The sequence below is a fragment of the Erpetoichthys calabaricus genome, chromosome 5 (genome assembly GCF_900747795.2).
Source record: "Erpetoichthys calabaricus chromosome 5, fErpCal1.3, whole genome shotgun sequence".
Lineage (NCBI taxonomy): Eukaryota > Metazoa > Chordata > Cladistia > Polypteriformes > Polypteridae > Erpetoichthys > Erpetoichthys calabaricus.
Genome location: NC_041398.2, coordinates 44,705,118 through 44,730,441, shown reverse-complemented (window position 1 = coordinate 44,730,441; position 25,324 = coordinate 44,705,118). Strand labels below are relative to the sequence as shown.

At 40.3% G+C, this 25,324-nt stretch overlaps 2 gene segments (V, D, J or C); both read right to left on the bottom strand.

The window, feature by feature from the left end:
• Positions 1-1,274: 1,274 nt before the first annotated feature.
• On the bottom strand, positions 1,275-2,013 carry LOC127527980 (immunoglobulin kappa variable 5-2-like). The segment is given in 2 exon segments: positions 1,275-1,594; positions 1,944-2,013. Coding segments are annotated over 2 exon segments (354 nt in total).
• A 16,477-nt stretch (positions 2,014-18,490) lies between these two features.
• LOC127527994 (immunoglobulin kappa variable 3-15-like) lies at positions 18,491-19,663 on the bottom strand. The segment is given in 2 exon segments: positions 18,491-18,795; positions 19,162-19,663. Coding segments are annotated over 2 exon segments (354 nt in total).
• Between the last annotated feature and the right edge of the window lie 5,661 nt (positions 19,664-25,324).

Sequence of the window (25,324 nt, the reverse complement as noted above, 5' to 3'; positions counted from 1 at the left end):
TTTAGACTAGCCTGGTTCTAACTGTTTGCCTTGTAAAGCTTTATGATTGATTAGTAGTAAAAAATAATAACATTTATGTTTGTTGAAATGCACTAAAAAAAGAGCAAGCACTATATTCTGTTAATCCTTTTGTAGTTCTTCATTTGTTCATTTTCTAATCCTTTGTAGGATTGTAGGAAGCCAGTAACATCAGTCTGACTACTTTAAAGTCCAAAAGGTAATTATGGGTAACTAATTGAAATCGGGAACTTAGAAACATAAATCCAATGCTGAATTTTAATGGTAATATATTTTATAGGTAACAGCATGTAGTGAAATAAATGTGGAGCTTACTCCAAGAAATGATTTTGAGCAGTAGATGGTCTGTTGTATCTTTGTATAATTCAGAAATGCAACTGGTGGATTTCAGGTGCCGCACTGAGTCCAGGAGGGTTTCTGGTTTTTTTTTTTTTATAAATTTTATTAATTTTATTGTAATCATTCCATACAAATAGATCAATTTTTACAAAAAAAAAAAACAGGATTGAAAACAAATCAACCCCCACCCCTGAGAACTAGAGCATGGCCAGCGGACTAAACTTAGTAAAAATAAATAAATTGAAGAGTTTAATAGGCGGATACAGATAAATGGAGAAGAAAAAGAAATGGGAAGAGAATCTACTTCCTCAGTGCTTTAAGAGCGTATTCTAAAATATTATTGATTAGATCCTGCCAGGTTTTGAAAAAGTTCTGCACACATCCTCTAAGTGAGAATTTGATTTTTTCCAGTTTCAAGTAGTATAAAACATCAGTTACCCACTGACTTAAAAGAGGAGAGTTAGGATTCTTCCAGTTGAGCAAGATAAGTCTGCATGCCAATAGTGTAGTAAAGGCAATCACAGTTTGTTTGTCCTTCTCCACTTTAAGCCCATCTGGAAGAACACCAAACACAGCCGTTAATGGGTTAGAAGGGATTGTGACACCAAGGCTGTCTGAAAGGCACTTAAAAATTTTTGTCCAGAATGATGTTAATTTGGTGCAGGCCCAAAACACGTGACCCAGTGAGGCTGGGACATGATTGCAGTGTTCACAGGTTGGAAAATTCCAAAATTTAAATCATTGAAATGGTTTCCACACTAAACCACATTCTGGCCCTCTCTAGCTGGATTTCTCAAAGTGATTTTTCTGTCATTCTGGCTCCCTGGCACCTGCTATGTGTGTTTATTGCTGCCCCGCTCTCATGAAGCTGCATTTCTCAAAGCCCAGTGACTCGAGAAGACAAACATCAGAGGTTTTTGTACGACTCTTTATCACTGTGTGAGAGGAGTAGCCTCACTTTGCATGCAGTAGTAAAAGCCTGCATCCTCCGGTTGAACATTTGTGATTTTGAAGGTAAAATTAAGGTCATATCCAGAGACTGAAAATCGGTCAGACACCCCACTTTGCCTGGAGCTGTCAATAAACAAAGCCTTGTATGTTTGTCCAAGCGCTTTGTGATATAAGCACATGTCATCATCTATCTTAGCATCTGCCTTACACGAGAAGGTCACGGTGCTCCCAGGAATGGCAGACAGAATGGCTGGAGACTGAGTGACCACAATGTCCCCACTGGACCCTGAGGAAAACAGATGCATAATAATGGTATAAAACATTTAAAAAAAACGTGAAATATACTGAGCCATGGACATTGTTATGTCAGAAACAAATTACTTTGACACAAATATGTTTTTCAAAATTAAGCCCAAGAATTATTGGTGCCTCAAGTGTCTCTTCAGACATGATAACCATTGACTTGATAAAATTCATCTACCTGCTCCACATTCTTATTTACAACATGTGCTGATCCTCACTTTGAAAGGTATTACATAAACTACTCTAATAAAGTTTAGTAAATGATTTAAACAAACCATTTAATTACACGATAGACTTATGTGCCTGCCTGGACTTGCACCTCACATACTCACCCTCGGTCCAGAGGACAAGAGCCAATGTAAGAAATGTCACTGTGCTCATAGTTCAGGTTGAGCAATTTAATGGTGAGCTACAACACCGCAAATGGGAGAGAATTTAATCAGATAATGACAGGAAGTACAGTGACGCATGTAAAGTGTGATCAATGTATGCAAACATCTGAGTTGTGTGCGTTCAAGATGCGTTAAATCTAGAGGAGCATGAAAGGGAGCTGCCCTCTTTCAGACCTTTTCTTTGAACTAATAATGCCTACAGAGGCAAGAAGACCCAGGTTTTCATATTCATAACAATCAACTCTGCACACTACTGATTTCAGGGTAGCCCTGTAAGAAATATTACCAATTCAGAATCAAAATACCACACTAATCAGACTTTTGTTTTAACCTACCTATGAATATGAATATAATGGCAAGAAACACAAGTTTCACAAACACTGTGATGCCAACCAGCACTGTGAATGGACAACTGAGGGTAAACAGAAATCAGATTGTTTTATATAACATAAAATATCAACCATGCTGCCTCTCAATTTATTGCTCAAGAGCAATCTGGCTTAACACGAGAACCTGTCCCTAATTTAAGGTGTAGATTACCTCAAAGACACATATGCATACACGTACTGGCACCATTTAGAGTTGCCATTCGACTAACAGACATAGTTTAGAGGTCAGATAGGAAGACCCTGATGAGAAATGTTTAAAATGAGGAACAACAGAATAGAGATGGTTGTCTGCTTTATTACATTTATAAACATTTTAATACATTCAGTATTCCTAGTTTCTACATAGAAACTCAAAAGAATGTACAGGGTATAATCCTTGCTTTCCCTTTCCATTTTGCTTTGGATGCCCTGTAGTCTTTTATAGCCATCTTCTTGTACAAACTTACCATCAAAATACCCTATATGGCCAAAGGTTTGTGAACACCTGACCATCACATCAATATGAGCTTGTTGGACATCCCATTCCAAAACCATGGGCATTTATATGCATTCATATGAAGTTGCCACCAACTTTTGCAGTTATAAAAGCCACAAAAAGGATTTGCACATGATTTTGGAGTGTGTCTGTGGGAGTCTGTGCCTACAGATAAAACAGCTCCTTTAAAACATAAGGAGGTTTCCTTTAAGCGTTCAGCTCCTTGGTATAACTCAGAATTGCGATCTATGAAAGCAGCTGGCCGACGCCTTGAGAGAATGTCACGTAAGACTGGCCTCACTGTGCACATCCAGGCTTTCTCTGACCACCAAAGAGCTTACAGAGAAGCACTAACTTCTGCCAAGAACACCCATTATGGCAGAATAATAGAAAGTGGCCATGATAACCCAAGGGTTTTGTTCTCTGTAGTTAATAAACTACTCGAACCCGCATCTGGTCCAACTACCTCTTCTACTGAAGTCTGTGAGGAATTCCTCCACTTTTTCCGTAACAAAATTAAAAATCTAAATAATTCAACTAACATAAATACATCATCTGTTTATATCTCTCCCTGTTTTCCCACTCCATCCAGCTCCTTCTCTAAGTTCTCACCAGTCACATCTGCGTTTGTTAATAACCTGCTTTGTAAGATGAGGCCGACTACTTGTGTACTGGACCCCATCCCCACCACACTACTTAAATCCTGCCTTCATGCCATAATCCCGACTGTTACAACAATAATACACTCATCCCTTGACACTGGCTCTGTGCCGCTCACTTTTAAAATTGCTTCTGTAACCCCAATGTTAAAAAAGTCTGGCCTTGATGCTGACAATCTTAACAATTTCCGGCCTATTTTCCACTTACCTTTCCTGTCAAAAGTTCTTGAGCGTGTTGTAGCTTCCCAACTCACCAATTACCTAACCTCTAATAATTTGATGGAACCCTTTCAGTCTGGTTTCAGTGCACGGTACAGCTGTGAAACTGCTCTGCTACGGGTAACCAATGATTTGCTTATGGCAGCAGACTCTGGACAAACCAGCATATTAATTCTGTTAGACCTCAGTGCAGCATTTGACACTGCCAGACATGACATCTTACTGTCCAGAATGGATGAATATGCTGGGTATCTCTGGCACTGCCCTCCAGTGGTTCAAGTCCTATCTGACTGATAGGCAAGAGTTTGTTAGTCTTGGCAAGAGCAGATCCAGCTCAGCGCCAGTCACACAAGGAGTCCCTCAAGGCTCTGTCCTCGGTCCTCTGCTTTTCTGTATTTACATGTTTCCCCTTGGCCATATTATCCGTAGCTATGGACTGGGTTATCATTTTTATGCAGATGATACTCAGCTCTACTTCAATGTTAAAAGTGGAACTTCATCAGAGCTTTCTCAGCTCACAACCTGCCTTAGTGAAATTAAAACCTGGATGGAGCAGAACTCTTTAAAATTAAATTGCAATAAAACTGAACTCCTGCAAATTGGGACTAAAATGCAACTTAATAAAATGAGCTCCTTCCCAGTCCATCTTGGCAGTGATCTCATCAGACCTGCCTCTACTGTAAAAAATCTTGGTGTCATTTTTGATTCCTCCCTCACTTATTCCGCCCACATAAATCACATTAAGAAACTTTCTTACTTTCACCTCCGTAACATATCCCGTGTTCGCTCCTTCTTCTCCTTCTCTAATGCTGAGAAACTTGTCCATGCTTTTATCACATCCCGCATCGATTATTGTAATTCCCTACTGGCAGACGCCCCTTCTAATCTTATATCACAGCTCCAGCTTATTCAAAACTCAGCTGCGAGAGTCCTTACTCGAACCAGCAGCAGCGAGCACATCACACCCATCCTGCTCCGTCTCCACTGGCTCCCTGTGTCCTACAGAATCGAATATAAAATCCTACTAATAACCTACAAAGCTTTAAATAACCTCGCACCAAACTACATCAGTGACCTTCTCCGTCACTATGTGCCTGCCTGCCCACTAAGGTCCTCTGATTCTGGTAATCTTGTTGTGCCCCTCACTAATCTACACTCCATGGGTGACAGGGCCTTCAGCTGTATAGCGCCCAGACTCTGGAATGACCTACCAAAATTAATCAGGTCAGCTGACTCCATGAATTCTTTTAAAAAACAACTCAAAACTCATCTCTTCAGGAAGGCTTTTAGCTCTACTTGACTTTATTACCTTTCTCTCAGTTTACTTCTCTGTCAAGATGCTAATGTAACCTGTGTGTGTGTGCTAGACCATCAATTATGTTGTCTGTTTCTTTTTCAGAATTTACTGTCTTAATCTTCTTTATTTATTTATCTGGTTTGTACAATGCTATATACTGTATATTCTGCCGTTCTTTATTTATTCTGTAAGTGCCTTGAGCATGGGAAAGGCGCTATATAAATAAAATGTATTATTATTATTATTATTATTACTCAGCCAAAAGAACATTTGCATGAAAAGACCCTACAATTGGCATTTCGATTCATAGTAAAGGTGTTCAGAAGGGTTGAGGTCAGGGTTCTGAGCAGGCCAATCAAGTCCCCCCATGTCTTTATGGACCTGGCTTTTTCCACAAGGGCACAGTCAAGCTGGAACACAAAAGGCAAACTATTACCACAAAGTTGGAATTACCTAAAATGTCTTTGTATGGTATTGCATTACCCTTCACTTGAACCAAGAGGCCTAGCTCAAACCCTGATAAACAGCCCCAGACCATTATCCATCCTCCACCAAACTTTATGGGAGGCACTATGCAGTCCAGAAAGTAGCGTTCTCCAGCCATCTGCCAAACTCAGATTCATCCTTCAGACTGTTAGATAGTCAAGTGTGACTCATCACTCCAGAGGACATGTTTCCACTGCTCCAGAGTCCAATGACATGTTTTGTTTGAGAGGACTTGCATCCAAGAGTACAAGTCAGGATAGAAAGAACAAATTCTTTCCATTTGTTATATGCATATTACAAGCCCAAACTAAGAGTAACCGTCCATGCATAAGATTAGGTCCAAACAGATATCTACATATGATACCTGGAGAATGTGAAAAGAGTATGCTGTGAGAGCGTCACTGTCACTCTAAAAAACTTTAACTTAAGTTAATCAAAGACACGCTTTGTGACTAGATTGAAAATTGTCTCCTGTGTTTAGATTTTGGTAAACGGTTTCGATCTACTGTATATAAAAGAACAAAATTGCTAGGAAATGGAAGTCAACTTCTCAGTCACACATCTGAGAGATAACTCCATAGCCAGTAAAGATTCCTTATGATACCTATTCTCTGCAACTCTCTGCCTAAGTCTGCTGGTCAAGCATCAGCACATCCATTTTTTCTATCTTGAATTTTAATCCCATGGCAATCAGTTGGATTATGTGGATTTGAGAATGTAAGAGAAGTATGAATTTCCTTTAAGTGACTCTTCATTATCTACTATACTATTATCTCCTGCCATCATCCTGTTCATGGTTTTCATTGACTTTGTTGGCTATTCAGAGTTTTGGTTCCCCTTAATTTAATGTTTCAGATTATTTTATATATAACATACTTTGTAACTCTGGAATGAATTCTTGTTTGTTTTATTATAATGTTTTGAAAGTCTAATATACATTTTTTATTATTTTTATTTTTGAAGCTGTAATTGCTATTGTGTATGATTTAACTTTATTTTAACTGCGTTACTTCGGCACCATTGTTTTGTGGGTTTCTTGTGGGTACTGCCATTTTCTGTATTATTTTCCTAGTGATGGTCAATTTAGGTGTAGCAATGACATCCGTAATCAGTCACCTAATCAAGACATATGACATCCTCATGCATAGCCGTGTCTACCATCAGGGTACCTTGGGTGCAGACCCCGGGCTCCTGCTCACAATGGGGCCTTCGCATATGTGAGAAAAGACACATAATAAAGGGAAAAGGCCAAAGCAGCTCGTCATCCAGCACACGCCCAACCCCACTGCGATCCTCACTATTATTAACTTATCATATCAGTCCTAAATAATAAGCTGGTTGACTGATATGGGTGGGGCACCATCACAGGCCACCTTTATAAGATTGTACACTAAACTGGTGTGGTGCTGAGGCATTGCCCGCTGCACGGCAGCACTTGGGTCCCAATTTGAGGCGGCCCATACAGGTAGGCGCATGGAACGTCTTTTCTCTCCAACAAGATGATCATCTTCCTCTGCTGTCGGAGGAGCTGCGTAAACTCTGGATTTCAGTGGCAGCACTCTCTGAGGTGCGCAGACTGGACACTGGCCAGATCTCTGTCGGTGTTGCTGTAGTGGCTGTTGCTGTAGCGGATTGGCTTCTTCCGATGGTGTCCGATGTCACTCCTTTCAACGAGCGTATTATGAGACTCAGATTACAGCACTCCCTGGGTGCCTTATCTGTTATCTCAGTGTATGCTCTGACCGCGGTGAGTGATGTCTTGGTGAGGGAGACATTTTATTCGCAGCTTCACTCGGTGGTTGATGGGTGCCCACGAGATGATATTCCTCTGGTCATGGGTGACTTCAATGCAGCCATTGGCACTGACAGGGCTGGCTATGAGGATTGTCTCGGTCCTCATGGGTCTGGTGACCATGGTGAAAGTGGCTCCATGTTCCTTGACTTTGCAAAAGGTCAGGGGCTGCGAATCGCTGTATCCTGGTTCCAGCACCCAGAACCACATTGTTGGACTTGGTACTTCAATACTGGTGGTGCAGTGAAGGAGATTGATCACATCCTGGTGGGCAGATGTTGGAGGCTCTTGCAAAACTGCAGGGTCTACAGAAGTGCCCAGTTTGTGAATTCTGACCACAGACTTGTTGTTGCTACTCTTAGGATCCAGCTTAGGTCCAGTAGGTTACCACCTACTAGGAAAATGAGCCTGGACTTGGCCAGACTCCAAGATCAGGCTGTTTCTAATACGTTTGCACGCAGTTTGTGTGAGGAACTTGCAGATTTGGGTGCAACTGCCGATCCTAATGTGATGTGGGAGACCTTCTGTGACAAGACCCTGAAGGTTGCTGAGGGTTGGGTTGGTGTTACCAGTGTTCCCAGAAGGAGGTGTTTCATCTCGCAGGGCACCCTGGATATCATCGAGAAGAGTTGCAGCGCACGGCTCAATGGTAACTCTGGTCTGTACCTGGAACTGAGAAGGACAGCTGCAAAGGCTCTGAGGACAGATAAAGAGGCGTTTGTTAGAGAAATCTGTGAGCAAGTGACACACCATCTGTGGTCTAGCAAACCACACCCTGCTTACAGAGGAACTGAAGCATTACGCACATCTGAATCTGTTCCTCAGAGTCGCAGTCAGGGCGGCTGATGTAACAGTCCTTATGGATGACACTGCAGTTGTGACCCACTGGGCTAGCCACTTTGAGCCGTTGTTCAAAGCTCATCCTCCGGCTATGATGTTGGATATCTCTGGGTCCACGGTCCTTGAGGCTGATTTTCCAATTAGCTCTGAACCACCCAATCTCACTGAGATTGCATAAGTGGTGAACCATCTGAGGGGAGGAACAGCTGCTGGGATCTGTGGTATCCGGGGTGAACTTCTCCAAGCAGGTTGTAAGGCTGTCCTCCTGGCATTGCAAGCAATCTTTGCTTCCATTTGGGAGACTGGCATCATCCCAACTGACTGGAAAACGGGACTTGTCATCCCTATCTGGAAAGGGAAGGGTGATTGCCTGGATTGTGGCAATTACAGGGGGATAACACTGCTCTCGGTGTCTGGTAAGGTCCTTGCTAGGGTTGTCCTCAATAGGATCTGTGTATCACTTGCTCACCTACCAGCGACCGGAACAGTCTGACTTTACGCCTAAGAAGTCTACCATCGACCACATACTGGCACTGAGGGTTCCCATAGAGCACAAACATGAGTATCACAGAGTTTCTTGCAGCCTTTGTCGATTTTCTTAAAGTGTTGGACTCAGTTGATCGAGCTGCCCTGTGGGACATTCTGAGGATTCGCAGGATCCCCTTGAGGTTGCTGGATGTCATGGCCAGTCTGTACACTGGTACTGTGTGTGCTGTGCAGAGTGGAGACAGAACCTCTGTGTTTTTCCCAGTTGATTCTGGGGTTCATCAGGAGTGTGTTCTTGCTCCTACTCTGTTCAATGCTTGTATGGACTGGGTGTTGGGCAAGGTCGTGGGGTCCAGCGGCTGTGGGGCATCTGTTGGTAAAGAAAGATTCACAGCTCTTGACTTTACTGACGATGCTGTGATCTTCACGGAGTCAATGGAGGCTCTGATCGGGGCACTTGAGAGACTGAGTGAGGAGTCTAAGAGTCTGGGCTTGCGAGTGTCCTGGATAAAAACCAAGATCCAGGCCTTTAATGACCTCTTGGGCACGGCCATCAGCGGCGTGTCTGTTTGCGGACAGACTGTCGACCTTGTCAAGAGGTTAACTTACCTTAGCAGTGACATTCATGTCTCTGGTGACTCTTCCAAAAGGACGAAGGTCCAAGTCTTTAAAGTCCTGGTGATTCCTGTCTTGCTATATGGTTGCGAGACATGGACACTATCCAGTGACCTGAGATGAAGACTGGACTCCTTTGGTACTGTGTCTCTCCGGAAAATCTTTGGGTACCATTGGTTTGACTTTGTGTCGAATGAGCAGTTGCTCATGGAATCCCGAATGAGGCACATTACCTGTATTGCGAGGGAGCGTCAGTTACGGCACTACGGTCATGTGGCGCATTTCCCTGAGGGTGCTCCGGCTCGTAAGATCCTCATTGTTGGGGACCCGAGTGGCTGGACCAGGCCAAGGGGTCGCTCACGTAACACCTGGCTGCAGCAGATAGAGGGTCATTTCCGGAGGGTGGGACTCCACCGTGTGTCTGCTTGGGGGGTTGCCAACCAGGATCCCGAGTTGTTTTGTTGAGTAGTGGGTGTGGTAACACAGTGTACCAGTGCATGCTCCCCAACTTGATTTGATTTGACTTGTACATTTGATGTGTTTCTGAGCCACAAGAGAAAGAAGTCAAGATGATCATTCAAAACAAGAGCCAAAATGGTGCAGTGCAAAGGAAAATGATAAAAGAAAGAGAAGCAAAAGACACCGATTTGCAGCTTAACATTGACAATTTGAAAAAGAACTTGTAATTCATAATATTGGAATGTAAATACTGCAGTTGAGATAAATGAGAACAACCTTGCAGATAGTTAGGATAAAGGTAATACTGTGACTTCTAGCAGCTTTAGAAGCAAAGTGCAGCCTGCACCAACATATATGTGAACAACAATATGAATGATGAGACCACTCACTGCTGGAGACATGACAGAACAAACAACACCAAACATGAATGAACGATTCCGTATTATGACAGTTACAGCCGCGAGTGTTTCTGTTGTTCTCACTGTGACAGACTTTGCTATAACTACCCATTTGTACCTCCTGTTCTTCTCACAGTTGAAACTTACTCTGCCCTCATTTGTGTCTACTTTTACATCCTGTAAATGTAAACGTCCAGCATTTCCCTCCTGGACTCGTCTCCAGTCTTTTTATTTTATTCATTGCAAATATGTGAACCCAAAAATGACTAGTTACGTATTTGCCCCAAGGAAGCATAGGCCTTTATAAATGTTTATTTGATGTTCTTTATCTGTGCTGTCAGAAGAGAGTTGATCTCCTGCAGATTTGATGTTACACTCATCATTTAGTTTGTTACATTTGTTGTAATACAATAATAATAATAATATCATACATTTACATGCATCTCAAGGTGTTTTCCACAGATTAATGAAACAATAGATACAGCACATTTATGTGGATTATTATCAATAATTAATACCATGATATTTTCTAATAAATGTAAGGATACTAAATACAAAATCAACCAGGTATTGTTAAGCAAAATTAATCCACTAAATTGCAAAACAAACCTTCCCTCTTATCAAAAAAAGGTTTTCTAATTAAAATAGTTATATATTAAGACTGACAATAGAACAACCAAATCTAATTAATATATATAAAAATAAATATATACTATATAAATCTACATTTTACCTAGTCATACAGTATGTGCATGGAAACCCATTGAGAACAAACAGTTTGATGTTATTAAAGTTAATGAAAAGATACAAAAGCAAATAAAACAGTCCATAGCGGTTTCCGTTGATTTAGAATTTAGATGAAGTTCTTGATTCCTGAATGTGATTGTTTCACCAGCTGACACAGAGGAGAGGTGCTGTGATATGAAATTTTGCATACAAGTTGATAAATATTTTGTATGTCTTTATTTGTAACTTAGGCAAAGCAATGTAATATTAGTGTTACATTAGTGAGAAGCATTCATGTTTACCCCCCCTTTTAGGAATGGGTCTCTTTGAATTTTACGACAGGGTTTGGGGGAACTGCCTCAAACAAGTTTGGTAAGTGTTTCTCTGCTAAAGTCTGTCTCTCAACCCCCACAGGAAAGCCAGGCTGCTTAACTGCCAATCTTTACGTTAACATACGGTTTGGAGGGCAGGTGTAAAGATGTTCTATCTCCCCATATTGAGACAGGCATGCGGCCTGTTCTGAAGAAAGCTGACCACAAATGATGTCTTAACTAGAGACATTTTAAGTAAGTAACAAGTCTGTGTGCCACCTGAAACTACGCATCACCATTTATCAGGTTGTATGGTTGCCAATATTCAAATGTACTTTGCATATTGTTATTATTTATGAATATTATCAATAATACATCATTTAAATTGTAACTTAACTCCTGCTTGTCTTTTACTACACCTAATTGCCTGAGGTTATAGATGTAGAAGGGAAGGTGGGGAGAATTGATATGGTACAATACAATGCTCTACCAAGAAAAAACAATAGGAAAATAAAAAACTCCTGCGATGAACCATAGGAGAAAAGTAAACCACTGGAGGCCCACAGTCAGAAGACAGAAAAGAGCAAATCAAATATTTAGGTCTGATGGTAATCAGTTTCTGCGTCATGAAAGTCAGAATGACAAAGATCATCTGCTCGTTCACCTTCCACTGGGTACAGTTGATACAGTTTGTATTGTCACCAGTAAAGGTTTCCAAGCCCTCCTCGTTTCCTCCAGTACCCCTGGTGACTGCAGCACAGAGCACTCTGAGCAGGTGTGGGTAGCGTTTAGCACCACCACACAGGATGGGACACAAAAAACATAAAAAAAGCAATGGATTAATGGTGGGTACTTATTAACACATCAAGGAGCTAAACTTATAATCAGACCATTATATTGTGATATAATTACTGGAAAGCCAAATTAAAAAAACAGGTTTTAGAAGTTTTATGAAATGTTCCACAGATTTAGCCATGCATATTTCTATTGGTAAATTATTCCAAATTTTAGGTGCATAAAAACAGAAAGCTGCCTCACCAGCTAACGAATAAAGGAGGAAAGTCAAGTTGACTAGATGTAAAGTTTTGGAAATTTTGTCTGACTTTAAACCCTGTAACTGATTTTTCATTAACATCCGTGTAAGTGTATGTCTGTGCGTATCGGGGTATTTTCAGAGGAGCTTTTGACCAACGACACACTGTGGCCCTCAAAGGTCTTAATCTGGCCTTGTCCTCATGCCACTGTTATAAAAGATGGCAGTGCACCCGTTCTGGTTTCCAAGCTTTGGTTCCCTCTAAGAATACCAGCAATTTCTGACTCACAAACTTTAGCATCCGAACTTTCAATCCCACTACCAAAGCCAACAACATTCAAGTATAGTGAGGGTTAAGGATTTAGAGTTAGTGTTGGGCTGTTTGGTTTGACTTTTTGATGCTTTTAGTTTTTGCTTTAAAATGCAATGCTTAATTTTCTCACATTTATTGTTGGTATTTTCCCCATTGACTGTTTACTGATAATCTCTTCTGGTGTATAGTAACAGAATAACTTCATTTTGTTTTCCTCTTCTAACAGAATTAATCCATTGCACTGACATTTTTTTAATTGATCATATTAGTTTTTCTTGGAAAGTTCTGTGATTAATTTATAAGCAATAATATCATTAAACATTTCATAGTGCACAAACAATGTAAGCACTATATTCATTCATTTTTCCAGCACTTATCCCAGTAAAACTGCTCTGGACTGAATGCAGTTCTATTGAGTCTGAAAATATCAAAAATACGCCGACTATTCAGCAGCAGATTCAGCTCTGAAATTCTGCTGTTGCCACTCCTGCTACATTTCTTATTATTATGATTTTCTGAATTTGTTTTGTGTAATATTTATTATGGCACTTATTTTTTTCCACATTATTTTATTTATATTTTATGTCGATGTTTTAGATTCTTGTTTTTATTAATAGGTGACACAATTTTGTCTTTTTTTTCTCAATCAGCAACAACTCCTATTACTAGCATGCATTACTCAGAAGCCACGTCGTTGAATGTGACAAAATTACCGCTATTAAAGTCCTCTTTAGCGAAGCTTTTGAATTTAAACAATACAAAAAAAACATACGTGTCGTCAGTGTAACTGTGAAAATTTAGGGTTCTGATCTCTGATTTCTTTGCTTTTCACCTTTCTCCTTTTTGGGTACTGACAGTGAGGATTTTTTAATGAAAAGGATCAGATGACGAGATGTTGTTGAGATTTCAAGCCAAAGTTGTCACCCAAAGCATAACCAACCTGTTGGCAAGTTCAAAACATTAATCAAAAATCAAAGATCTTAAACCCGAAAAGCAAATTCATTTAACTAGGAAATGTTTTTGTTGCAAGAACCACACATAAACATAGTTTTAATCCAATCACAGATATTGGAAAATGTATGGAACTGAAATCTATACCCTTGACACCCAATGTAATGCGCAGTGTGAGCCCAGCTATCAAGAAACCTGCACAAAACGTGTAGTGGGGCTAAAAATATTATATTCTATGTTTGGGCTGAGTGCATTTTGTTTTCATCGTTAAGTTTACTGTCCGTTATATATGTGTCACTGAATGTTGTCCCTGTAAGTGCAGAGGGGAAGGATGATGGAGAGAGACCACAGCCCAGAGATGGAAATCACCTGTTCTACACACCAGATACATCCGGGACATTTTACATTTAAAAAAGAGGAGCGAAGGCAAAAGGAGGAGGCGAGAGGCGAGAAGAGAGAGAGACACACACACACACACACTTGAACAACAAAGAGCAGAGTAGATTAGATGTCTGAGGTTTCAATAAGACAGGTTCCTCCAAGATCCTCTCTAATGATGTTCTTCTAATTATTTGCACCTGACCTGGGTCTTCACATTCTAGTCTTAGGTATTTAAGGTAGTTATAAATATAGGTGCATAATGGATTAATTTGCATTTGCTTTTATGTTTATTTAAATTATGCAAATAAGTGTAGAACAAATTGGGCATTGCCCATTCTGCTAGGCTTTTTAGTGGCACACTAGACCCGTTAAGACAGCAGATTTAACAAGGGGTGAAGAAACCTAGCTTCACCTTTCCCCAAAGTAAGTGACTGCATTCCAGTACATACCAGTCTCAACCTGTACTTCATATGATAACAAAGGTGTAGATAATTGACATCTTCGCCGAGGTCCCTTCAAACCAAAAGGTGCGAAATGGACACTCAAGTCCAAACAAAGAGCTATAATTTGACAAATGACAAACGTGATAAACAAAATAACACATCTATGAGAAGGCACTGATTTTGTAACTGGATGTGACTTTACTCAAATCGCACAAAGTTACACAGTTGCATCCAAAATTATTCAACCTTTATTGCAAATTATGTTTATTGGCAAAAATTACAAACTTTGAGCTCTTTGCAATAAACAAATCAAACAAGAACAACTCAAATAGCTCAACACAACAGATATTACAAATGTTTTTTTACACATTCAACACAAAATGCCACTTTTAATGACTACTGCAGTCTCAAAATTGTTCAACCCCTTCATGACAGGCATATTTAGTACTCAGTTGAGCACACTTTTGCTGTTATGACCTGCTGCAAAAGTGACACCAGCTTCTGACAGCATTCCTCAGGAATCTTTGCTCATTCCTCATGGACAATGGCCTCCAGCTCACTAATATTCTTGGGTTTGTGTTCTGCAACCGACCAGAGATTTTCTATGGGGTTCAAGTCAGATGAGTGTGATGACCACTCTAGAATCTTCCAGGGCTTTTTCTGAAACCAAGCCTGGATGGACTTTGAAGTATGCTTGGGGTCTTTGTCCTCTTGGAAGGGCCAGTGACGAGTGACCTTCAACTTCCTCACAGATGGCATGACATTTTCTCCTAGGATTTCTTGATACTTGATTGAATCCATCGTGCCTTCCATCCACTGAAGTGCCAGAAGAACCAAAGAAGTCCCAGAGGATCACCGAGCCACCACCATGCTTCACTGTAGACAAGGTGTTCTTTTCAGCATATGATTCCTTTTCCTCCTCCAGACATACAGCTGATCCATAGTTCCAGTTTTGTTTCATCACTCCAAAGAACAGAATCCCAAATCTTCTGTGCCTTAATTATATGGTTTTAAGCATATTGGAACCCATTTTTTCTTGTGTTTATGTTCAGTAGTGGTGTATGTCATGGAGACCTTCAGCATTTAGTATACACCTTACTATGGAAACTGAGCCCTCAGTGCCTGCTGCCACCAAGTCTTGCTGCAGACCTTTTGCAGTCACTCGAGGCTTTTTGGCCACCTGCCACCTCAGAAATCTGGTGGCAGCTGATAATAGCTTCCCCTCTCTGTCACGTCCAGGTAGTGTAGCCAGTGTTCCTTAAACTTCGAACTTGTGAACTTTGAACTGTATCTCTAGAAACATTCAGTGCCTTTGATATCTTTTTGCATCCTTTTTCTTGTTTATGCAAAGCAATGATCTTGTTTGTTAACTTTTTGGACAATTCTCTTGAGACTGCAGTAGTTATTAAAAGTGGCATTTTGTGTTGAATGTGGAGAAGCCATCTGTAACATTAGTTGTAGTTGAGCTATTTAAATTGTTCTTGTTTGATTTCTTTATTGCTGAAAGTTTGTAAATTTTGCCAATAACCTAACTTGCAATGGGAGTTGTGTAATTTTGAGTGCAACTGTACCTTCCTTCAAAAACTTTCACTCTTTGAAACGATCTTCTTCTCTCTGAAACCTAAAAGCTGATCAGCCACTTTCTATTTGTAGGCCTGAAAGGTGTGATCAGCTCTGCAAAGCCCTGTGCCAATGACTGACCCCAGTCTGAGAAGTCTTAGGGCCGGTTTATACTTCACACTCAGAACACGTACGTGCACGTATCATGGCTGCCACGCATTCCCAGTGTTCATTTGACGCATCCTTTGAGCACGTCCTTAGAAATTAATGTGACACATGCGAGAGTTGCAGTACCAGCAAAAAGTCGGGGGGTGAGGTGTGATTAAGTCGGAATGTGATGTCAGAGTCTCTGTTTACCATCTACATGTGGCAGAAAGGCACTATGCGGATCGTACGGGATCGATGTATGAATGGTTTGATGTGGCGAAGCAAAATGCTGACAGACAAATGCATTTGTGATGCATTTATATTCAAGCATCACATATTCCCCATCGTAACGACACGATAATTTAAAAAAAATCTCACATGCCATCTTCTGTTCCATATTTTTTTTTTTTTTTTGCATCCTCACAACAACATCAGAATATACGCTTATTTGATCAATACAGAAAAAAATTAAGGACACAGTGAAAAGGTCTGTTTTGTGATTAAAGTGGAAATTTTGGCTTAAATCCCGAAATGTCCACTTTAATCACATGGTTTATTTCATCATTAAAGTAGACCGTCATAAACATCATCTTAAAACCGACCCAGCTGTTAATCACTACGTGCTTCACGGGCTTCCTCCTGAACTGACAGCAGCAATTGCCACACAGAACACTTCACATTTATGATATTCCAGCTCTCTGCTCATTTAGAATCCTTAGATTTATATGCATTAAAGTATGTATATTACATTTTTACAGAGAAATTGTTAACTTTGTTTAAATAATGAATACTGTTAATAATTACACATATGGGGGCGGCACGGTTGCAAAGCAGTAGCGCTGCCGTCTCGTAGTGAGTCACGTCACCTGGAGTTTGCATGCTTTTCTGGTGGGTTTCCACAATGTGCTCCGGTAGGTTTGGGGATTTGGTGATGCTAAAATGACAGCAGTGTATGTGTGTGCTTGTATTCACCTTGCGATGAGCTGATGCTCCGTCTAGGGATTGTTTCTGCCTCGTGCCCAATGCTTGCTAAAATGGGCACATCCCTGGATTGATGGATTTAATCATTAAACATTCATCCTTTTCAGAAATATTGTGGCAAGGTGTCCTTGGAATAAATGGATGTTTCAGGCAATTCACAAAACAGCGAATCCAAACGTGTTCTCACAGTGATGATATCTCGCACTGCCACCTGGTGGAATCTTCCAGATATACGTAAAGTACGCGCACAAGTGTAAACGGTACAACGCTTGGGTAGCAGTAGCATCTGATGGAGCATGCGTCGTGTCACATGAACATATAAACCTGGTCTTAGAAGAAGCAATTACTTCAAGAAGGGAACTCCAGCATCTAAACTCTTGTGCCAGAATGAGTAATGCTCTTCCCTGTGAAGTTACAGACAGCACAGCAAAGGGCCTAACTGAGAAAAGCATAGAACACTACAAACAAAGGGCCATGATGCAAACAGAAAGAGTGCACTCCAAAGCAAGAAGACTCGTCCACCTGATCCTGGCGCAACAACAGCAACTCCACACAACAAAAGACATTAACTTTAAAGAATTGGTATCGTATATCGATGTCAGAGTATCACTAAAAAGCCAGTAAACAGCCAGCCTCTTCTGTGTTCCATGTTTGTCTGTCTCATCTGGTTTGTGTCTTGTCAATATTTACAGTTTATGCAGTTATCATATTTCTATAATCCTCATGTTTTTCAATAAATTGTATTATTCTGCTCCTTAATACAAATGTACTTCAGGTACCTTGATATAAATCTAATGGCTTGAGACCCTCGGTTACAACAGAGGAAAGTAAATAAAGTTTCAGTCATACCAAATTGCTAAAGGCAGGACTGATAATTAATTAACCAAAGTTAAATTCTCACACTTCCTACAGAAGTACAATATGTAAAGGTGACATGCTATTTCTTATATTATATAACCTTTATCTAAAGATAATGTTTAAAAGAAGATCCAATCTGGAATGTCCACATACGTTTAAAAAGAAAACGTTTTCATGAGATGCACTTTTTCACACAAATGTATTTTAGGCTATTTATTATTTCTATTTATTTAAAACAAACCAGAGTGTACATGTATAGTACAGTATGATTGCATCATTTCTATGGAACTATAAACCCTACTTTTTGAATGCAAAAGCATTTTTCTCAGTGTCATAAAATAAAAGGTAAGCCTCTTACAGATACAAGAAATCTGAAACCTGACTGAGACCATTTCTAACATATTTACATTGTGCAATAGTTTTTATTGAACTGATATATTTGTGGACTAGATCTCTAACAGCTTAACACATCAAGGAAGGCAAGAACAAATGAAAAAGTAATTAAACCTATTGTGGAACATGAAGGGGTCCTGCCCACTAAAGAGCTTTTATCAGATATAATACGCTTCACACTGATAAATGCTGAGAACATTCTGTTGTACTTCTCAAGCTGAATTTCTGAACTTCTGCTTTTCAACACATCTAGAGGGTTTTTGTATGACTTTAGATCATTGTGTACAAGGTGTAGCTTCACTCTGCTGACAGTAATAAAAGCCTGCATCCTCCGGCTGGAAATTAATAATTTGGAAGGTAAACTTGTAGTCATAGCCAGAAAATGTAAACCGGTCAGGTACGCCACTTTGTCTGGAACTATCTCCAAACAGAAGCTTGTATGTCTGTCCAGGGGCCTTGTGATACAATGACATGTCATCGTCTACCTTTGTGTCTGCCGTACATGTGATGGTCACAGTGCTGCCAGGAACAGCAGACACAATGGACGGAGACTGAGTGACCACAATGTCCCCACTGGTACCTGAAATAAAAGGAGGAAGAGTATTAGATTAAGGTGGTGGAGAGGATTGTGTTCATTATTATGTGGGATTTATTTTTTCTGAAACAGCAGATGATTCTCCAAGTTAAGTTAAAATATTTTGAGGCTTGGTCTCCACCAAACCTTGAACAAATAATCTCCGTATGACTAAATCCATCAACCTGATCCACATAAATGAATTATCTTGCCTTGATTTGTATTGTACTCATCTTCTTTTCTTTGTTAAGTGTCTTTCTTAAGTGCTATATAAAATAAAGATTGACCTGCCCTAAAGTCTAATTCAAAACTAGTCTGTAAATTATAAACTACACTGACTTGTACACCTGGACTTGCACCCAACATACTCACTCTTAGTCCAGAGGACAAGAACCAATGTAAGAAATGTCACTGCACTCATAGTTTAGGCTGGGCAAATGAATGGTGAGCTACAGCATAACAAACAGCAGAGAATTTAATCAGATAATGGCAGGAAGTACAGTGAAGCATGTAAAGTTTGATCGACACATGCAAATATCTGAGCTGTGTGCAGTCAAGTGTAGATTTCAAGCCATGTTAGAGCTAGGGGAGCATGACAAGAAACAAGAAACTGCCCCGTTTTAAAACCTTTAATTTCAAAACATTCCCTGCAACTAAACAGAACCTGAAGTCCTCGGTCAGGATTATGGGGTCTTGATGCTACTCTAGAAGCATTTGACACAAAACAGAAACCAATCCTGGACTAGGTATAAATCCATCACAGGGTCTACTCACAGAAACACACAGTTACACAATCCATTTTGAAATCACCAATTAAACTAAAAGGATATTTAATTAAATGGGTGGAAGATAATGTCCAAAATGCACATAGACAGTGACTCTGCATTGAGTCCAAATCCAGAATGCTAGATCTGTAATGTTGTAGTAATAACCATGGCACAACCCTCTTTAGACATGTGATCACCAAAATTACAAAACCTTTAAATTTCAAAAAACTCAGAGTAATATAGGCTTTACTATAAAAACGGTCGCATTAAACTCAAAACATTGGTGAGTATCTAAAGAGTTTTCAAAGCAAACCTTTATCAAGCAATGCATAATACAAAAGCACAGTGACACGAGTACACCAAATAATATTATTTTACGTTGTAATCTTGCAAACAGTCAAATTACCTTTACATAAAATAGTGAGTAAATTGTTAAAACAAATATTAATAACTCCCAAAGATGCACATACACGTATACCCTCCATCCATGACACTAAAAAAAAAGTTTAGTATAAAATGGACACTAAAATTTTTTTCAAATGTTTTTCTCCCTGAAATGTTTTTGGTGATTATGATAGACACTTTCAAGCTGAAAACAAATATAATTTTAATTTGATGTATCACATAGAAATTTGAGAAAAATTAAACTAACTTTTATTGAATTTAGTGTGTTTAATCGCTTAATGATGCCAACACATTGCATTCATTCAACTAGGCAGATTTTTTGTTTGCACTCAGCCTCTGATGCTTCTCGTTTTGGCATCCAACTATACCAGGCCAACATTAACGGATTCCATTTGCCTCAACATTGTTTTTCCATTATTGTAATGACCTGGTGAAACTTTCCACCATGTTCATCACTGACTCTATCAAGATTAGCAGGAAGAAGTCCAAATGTGAATGAAAAAAATGAATCTTGAGCAACATGCTGCACTTCATGGTTTAGTATGTTTGAAGCATGTTGTCAACCAGCTGAATGTAGTTTGGTGCTTAGTATTTGCCAAGAAGATTCTCAACAGCATCTCATAATGCCTTATATTTGATTCCCCCCCCCCAGTTCTAATAGCACATCTTTAAACTCCTTGTCATTATTGACAGGTCTGATTTGTTGACCAACAAAAACCTGTACAGCATTAAAATTCGACAAATTAACGCTATGCTGTGCCAGAGTGAATGCTGTAACTCACTTCGACCCTGCAGTTAATATACTGTATGTGGTGACTTCAGCCATGTGACTTTAGAACAAAGAATGACAAATTTAACCTGTTCCACTCAAGGAAATAACAAGCGGGACATGAGGTATTCAAATGGTAAAGATGCCTTTAAGTGTAATCTACTGGCTCCTACAGGTAAATCTGACCACAACCTGATTCATCTTATTCACAGCTACAAGTCTGTTATTAGATGGCTATCTGTTCCCACCAGATAAGTGGTAGAGAGTGTGTTGCTTTCCAAACAACAAGCCCTGGATTACTAAGGAGCTCAAAGGTCTCCTGAATGTGAAAAAGAGAGCATTCAGATCTGGTGACAAAGAGGCTCCGAAGGACATATGCTGAAGAAAACAAATCTTACAAAGCTAATACAGAAAACAAACTCACTTTGAAAAACATGGAGATGTCTGGAACTCAAGCAATCCGAGGCTCAGGTGATAGAAGAGGATGTGGACAAAGCTGACACCCTGAACCAATAGCTTTAATAGTTTCTCCCTCCCACTGACCCACTTCTTCCAATAACCATTCTTCCCCCCACACCATCTCCATTACATCAATAACTCTTACTACATGAACTGGCATGACTAGTGATGAGCTCACCTCTGACTATCAGTGTGCAGTCCGTAACTGAAGGCCAAGTAAGGAGACAACTGAGGAAGCTATACACAGAAAAAGCAGCAGGACCAGATGGAGTCAGTCCTCGCGTTCTTAAAGCCTGTGATGACCAATTTTGTGGTGCCCTCTGTCACCTGTTCAGTCTGTCTCTAAGACTCCAGAAAGTTACGCTGCTCTGGAAAACATCCTGCATTGTTCCTGTTCCAAATAAGGCAGGCACCTCTTCACCTAATGATTACAGACCAGTGATACTTATGTCTCACATCATGAAGACCTTTGAGAGACTGGTCCTGGATTATGTGAGCCCTCTAGTTGTAGACCACCTGGACCCACTGCAGTTTGCCTATTGGGCAAAGATTGGAGTGGATAATATAATTATCTATCGGCTCCACAAGACTTAATCTCACCTGGACAAAGCTGGCAGCACTGTGAGGATTATGTTTTTTGATTTCTCCTGTGCATTCAATACCATCCAGCCACCCCTGTTAAGGGGTAAATATGCAGGTTGATGAGCGTGTGGTGACCTGGACGTTGGACAATCTGTCAGGCAGACTGCAGTTTGTGAGACTCAAGGACTGTGTCTCTGATATGGATGTGAGCAACATTGGAGCACCACAACGAACAGTCCTGTCTCTTTATCTCTTCAATCTGTACACCTTAGACTACAAATATAATACCAGGTCATGGCACTGGAGGAAATTCTCAGATGATTCTGCACTTATGGGTTGTACAGGTATGGGATAAGGGTGAACTTTGTTTCTTGTGCAAAGAGAATTGTCTGCACTTCAACATCAACAAAAAAACTCTATGTCCGGTTGCAATTCAAGGAGTGGATGTAGAAGTGGTTCACTACTACAAGTACTTGGGGGTCCACATTTTTAACAGGCTGGACTGGTCTCAGCCCACATAGGAATTACAAAAGAAAGGGCAGAGTAGGCTCTTGGTCCTAAGACAACTGCATTCCTTTAATGTGAGTAAGGACATTCTTCACATCTTCTCTAACTCTGCAATGGCCAGTGCGATTTTCTGGGCGAGTAACGTCACTTCAAGAGAGGCTCACTGAAACAACAGGGTAGTTAAAATGGCAAGCTTAGTTAAAGGACACACTCTGGACCGCCTGGAGGTAGTAGTGAAGAAGAGAATTTAAACAAACCTGAGTGCCATTATGAGCAATGCTGCACATCCCCTCTCTGACCAACGAATTGTGTTAAGAAACACTTACTGGGGCTCTTTATACCAGTGGCAATATGCCTGCATAAAGGCTCACTGGGACTGTGACAGCAAAGGCAGAAGTTTTCTTTCTTTTTTTAATTTTCTTGCTTTATAGTCATTCCAGTGTGTGTTCAGACCAAAGTGTATTTGTGTATTTATTTATTCACGTACAATACTTATCTGCTTATCTACAGTACCTAATTATGTATTTATTTATTTAAAAAGTCAAAGTTCAATTTATCTAATCACATTCCAAATTTTTCAATGTGGGCACCCCATGCCACCCAGTTAAGATTCCACCTTGGGTGCCTGCCACGCCCTTGACCCTCTGCAGTTCGCATACCAGGAGAAGGTGGGAGCGGAGGATGCCATCATCTATATGCTACACCGATCACTCTCCCACTTGGACAGAGGCAGTGGTGCTGTAAGAATTAGGTTTCTGGACTTCTCTAGCGCCTTCAACACCATCCAACGTCTGCTCCTTAGCGACAAGCTCACAGAGATGGTAGTAGATTCATAACTGGTGGCATGGATCGTGGACTATCTTACACACAGTCCTCAGTATGTGCGTCTCGGGACCTGCAGGTCTGACATTGTGGTCAGAAACACAGGAGCGCCGCAGGGGACTGTACTTTCTCCGGTCCTGTTCAGCCTATATACATCGGACTTCCAATACAACTCGGAGTCCTGCCACGTGCAAAAGTTCACTGACAACACTGCTATCGTGGGCTGCATCAGGAGTGGGCAGGAGGAGTACAGGAACCTAATCAAGGACTTTGTTAAATGGTGCGACTCAAACCACCTACAACTGAACACCAGCAAAATCAAGGAGCTGGTGGTGGATTTTAGGAGGACCAGGCCCCTCATGGACCCCGTGATCATTAGAGGTGACTGTGTGCAGAGGGTGCAGACCTATAAATACCTGGGAGTGCAGCTGGATGATAAATTGGACTGGACTGCCAATACTGATTATCTATGCAAGAGAGGACAGAGCCGACTATACTTCCTTAGAAGGCTGGCGTCCTTCAACATCTGCAATAAGATGCTGCAGATGTTCTATCAGAATTGTTGTGGCAAGCGCCCTCTTCTACGCGGTGGTGTGCTGGGGAGGCTGCATGATGAAGAGGGACGCCTCACGCCTGGACAAACTGGTGAGGAAGGCAGGCTCTATTGTAGGCACAGAGCTGGACAGTTTGACATCTGTGGCAGAGCGACGGGCACTCAGCAGGCTCCTGTCAATCATGGAGAATCCACTGCATCCACTGAACAGTATCATCTCCAGACAGAGGAGCAGCTTCAGCGACAGACTGAGGAAATCGTTCCTCCCCCACACTATGCGACTCTTCAAGTCCACTCATTGTAAACATTAACATTATACAAAGTGATAGATAGATAGATAGATAGATAGATAGATAGATAGATAGATAGATAGATAGATAGATAGATACTTTATTAATCCCAATGGGAAATTCAGAAAATTATTTTATATTATTTTTAAATTATTTTATTTTATAATTATTAAATTATTAAAATTATTCAGAAAATAATGTCTGTTATACCTGCATTTTTATCACTCTTTAATAGTTTTTTATCAATATGCTGCTGCTGGAGTATGTGAATTTCCCCTTGGGATTAATAACGTATCCATCTATCTATCTATGTCGCTGATAACTGAATCTACCACTAGCAGGTGCACACAAGTCCATACAGAACCTGACAAAATCTGTCACCATGTCAGCGTATTTGTCCAGATTCTTAGGACAATCTTTAAAGACGGATCAGTCATCAAATCCAGACAGTCCTACATTTTGGATTTGTGTTCCATAGTCCAGCCCTTCACGTCCTTCACCACCAACTTAGCATGCTTTAGTGCCTGTTTGTAATCAACATTGTAATACAATTTTGTATCTAAAAAATATTTCTTTTCAGAGTATGTGGTGTATTGGTTGTGCTGCCGTCTAACACTAAGATTAGAGTTTACATCTTGGGTCCTCAGTGTGCTCCGTTTTCTCCCTACAGTCCAAAGACAAGTAGATTAGGACTGGGAACACTAAATTAGCCCTAGCAATGTGTGCATGTGACTTTGTTCGCCCTGCAATGGACTGGCATCCTGTCTTGAGAATATTCCTAACTTGTGCCATATGCTTGCTGGCATAGCACTGGATTAATTAAGCAGGCTTAGAATATGGTATGGTGATTTCTTTGTGCCTGGCACCGTTACTGGTTACTTAGCCAGACCCTTCAACCCTGTAGATTTCTCAGGTGTGCACGTGTACAGACTGAACTTTTCAAAGCCTTTAGTGACCCATTGATTCATAAGATGTGTGCACTTGCAAATTTCACTATTTTGAAGTAATTGTCATCGTCAATTACAAATCATGTGGATTACTTATACAAATAAAATTTAGAATTTAGCAAAATATATATATATATATATATATATATACAGTGGTGTGAAAAACTATTTGCCCCCTTCCTGATTTCTTATTCTTTTGCATGTTTGTCACACAAAATGTTTCTGATCATCAAACACATTTAACCATTAGTCAAATATAACACAAGTAAACACAAAATGCAGTTTGTAAATGGTGGTTTTTATTATTTAGGGAGAAAAAAAAATCCAAACCTACATGGCCCTGTGTGAAAAAGTAATTGCCCCCTGAACCTAATAACTGGTTGGGCCACCCTTAGCAGCAATAACTGCAATCAAGCGTTTGCGATAACTTGCAA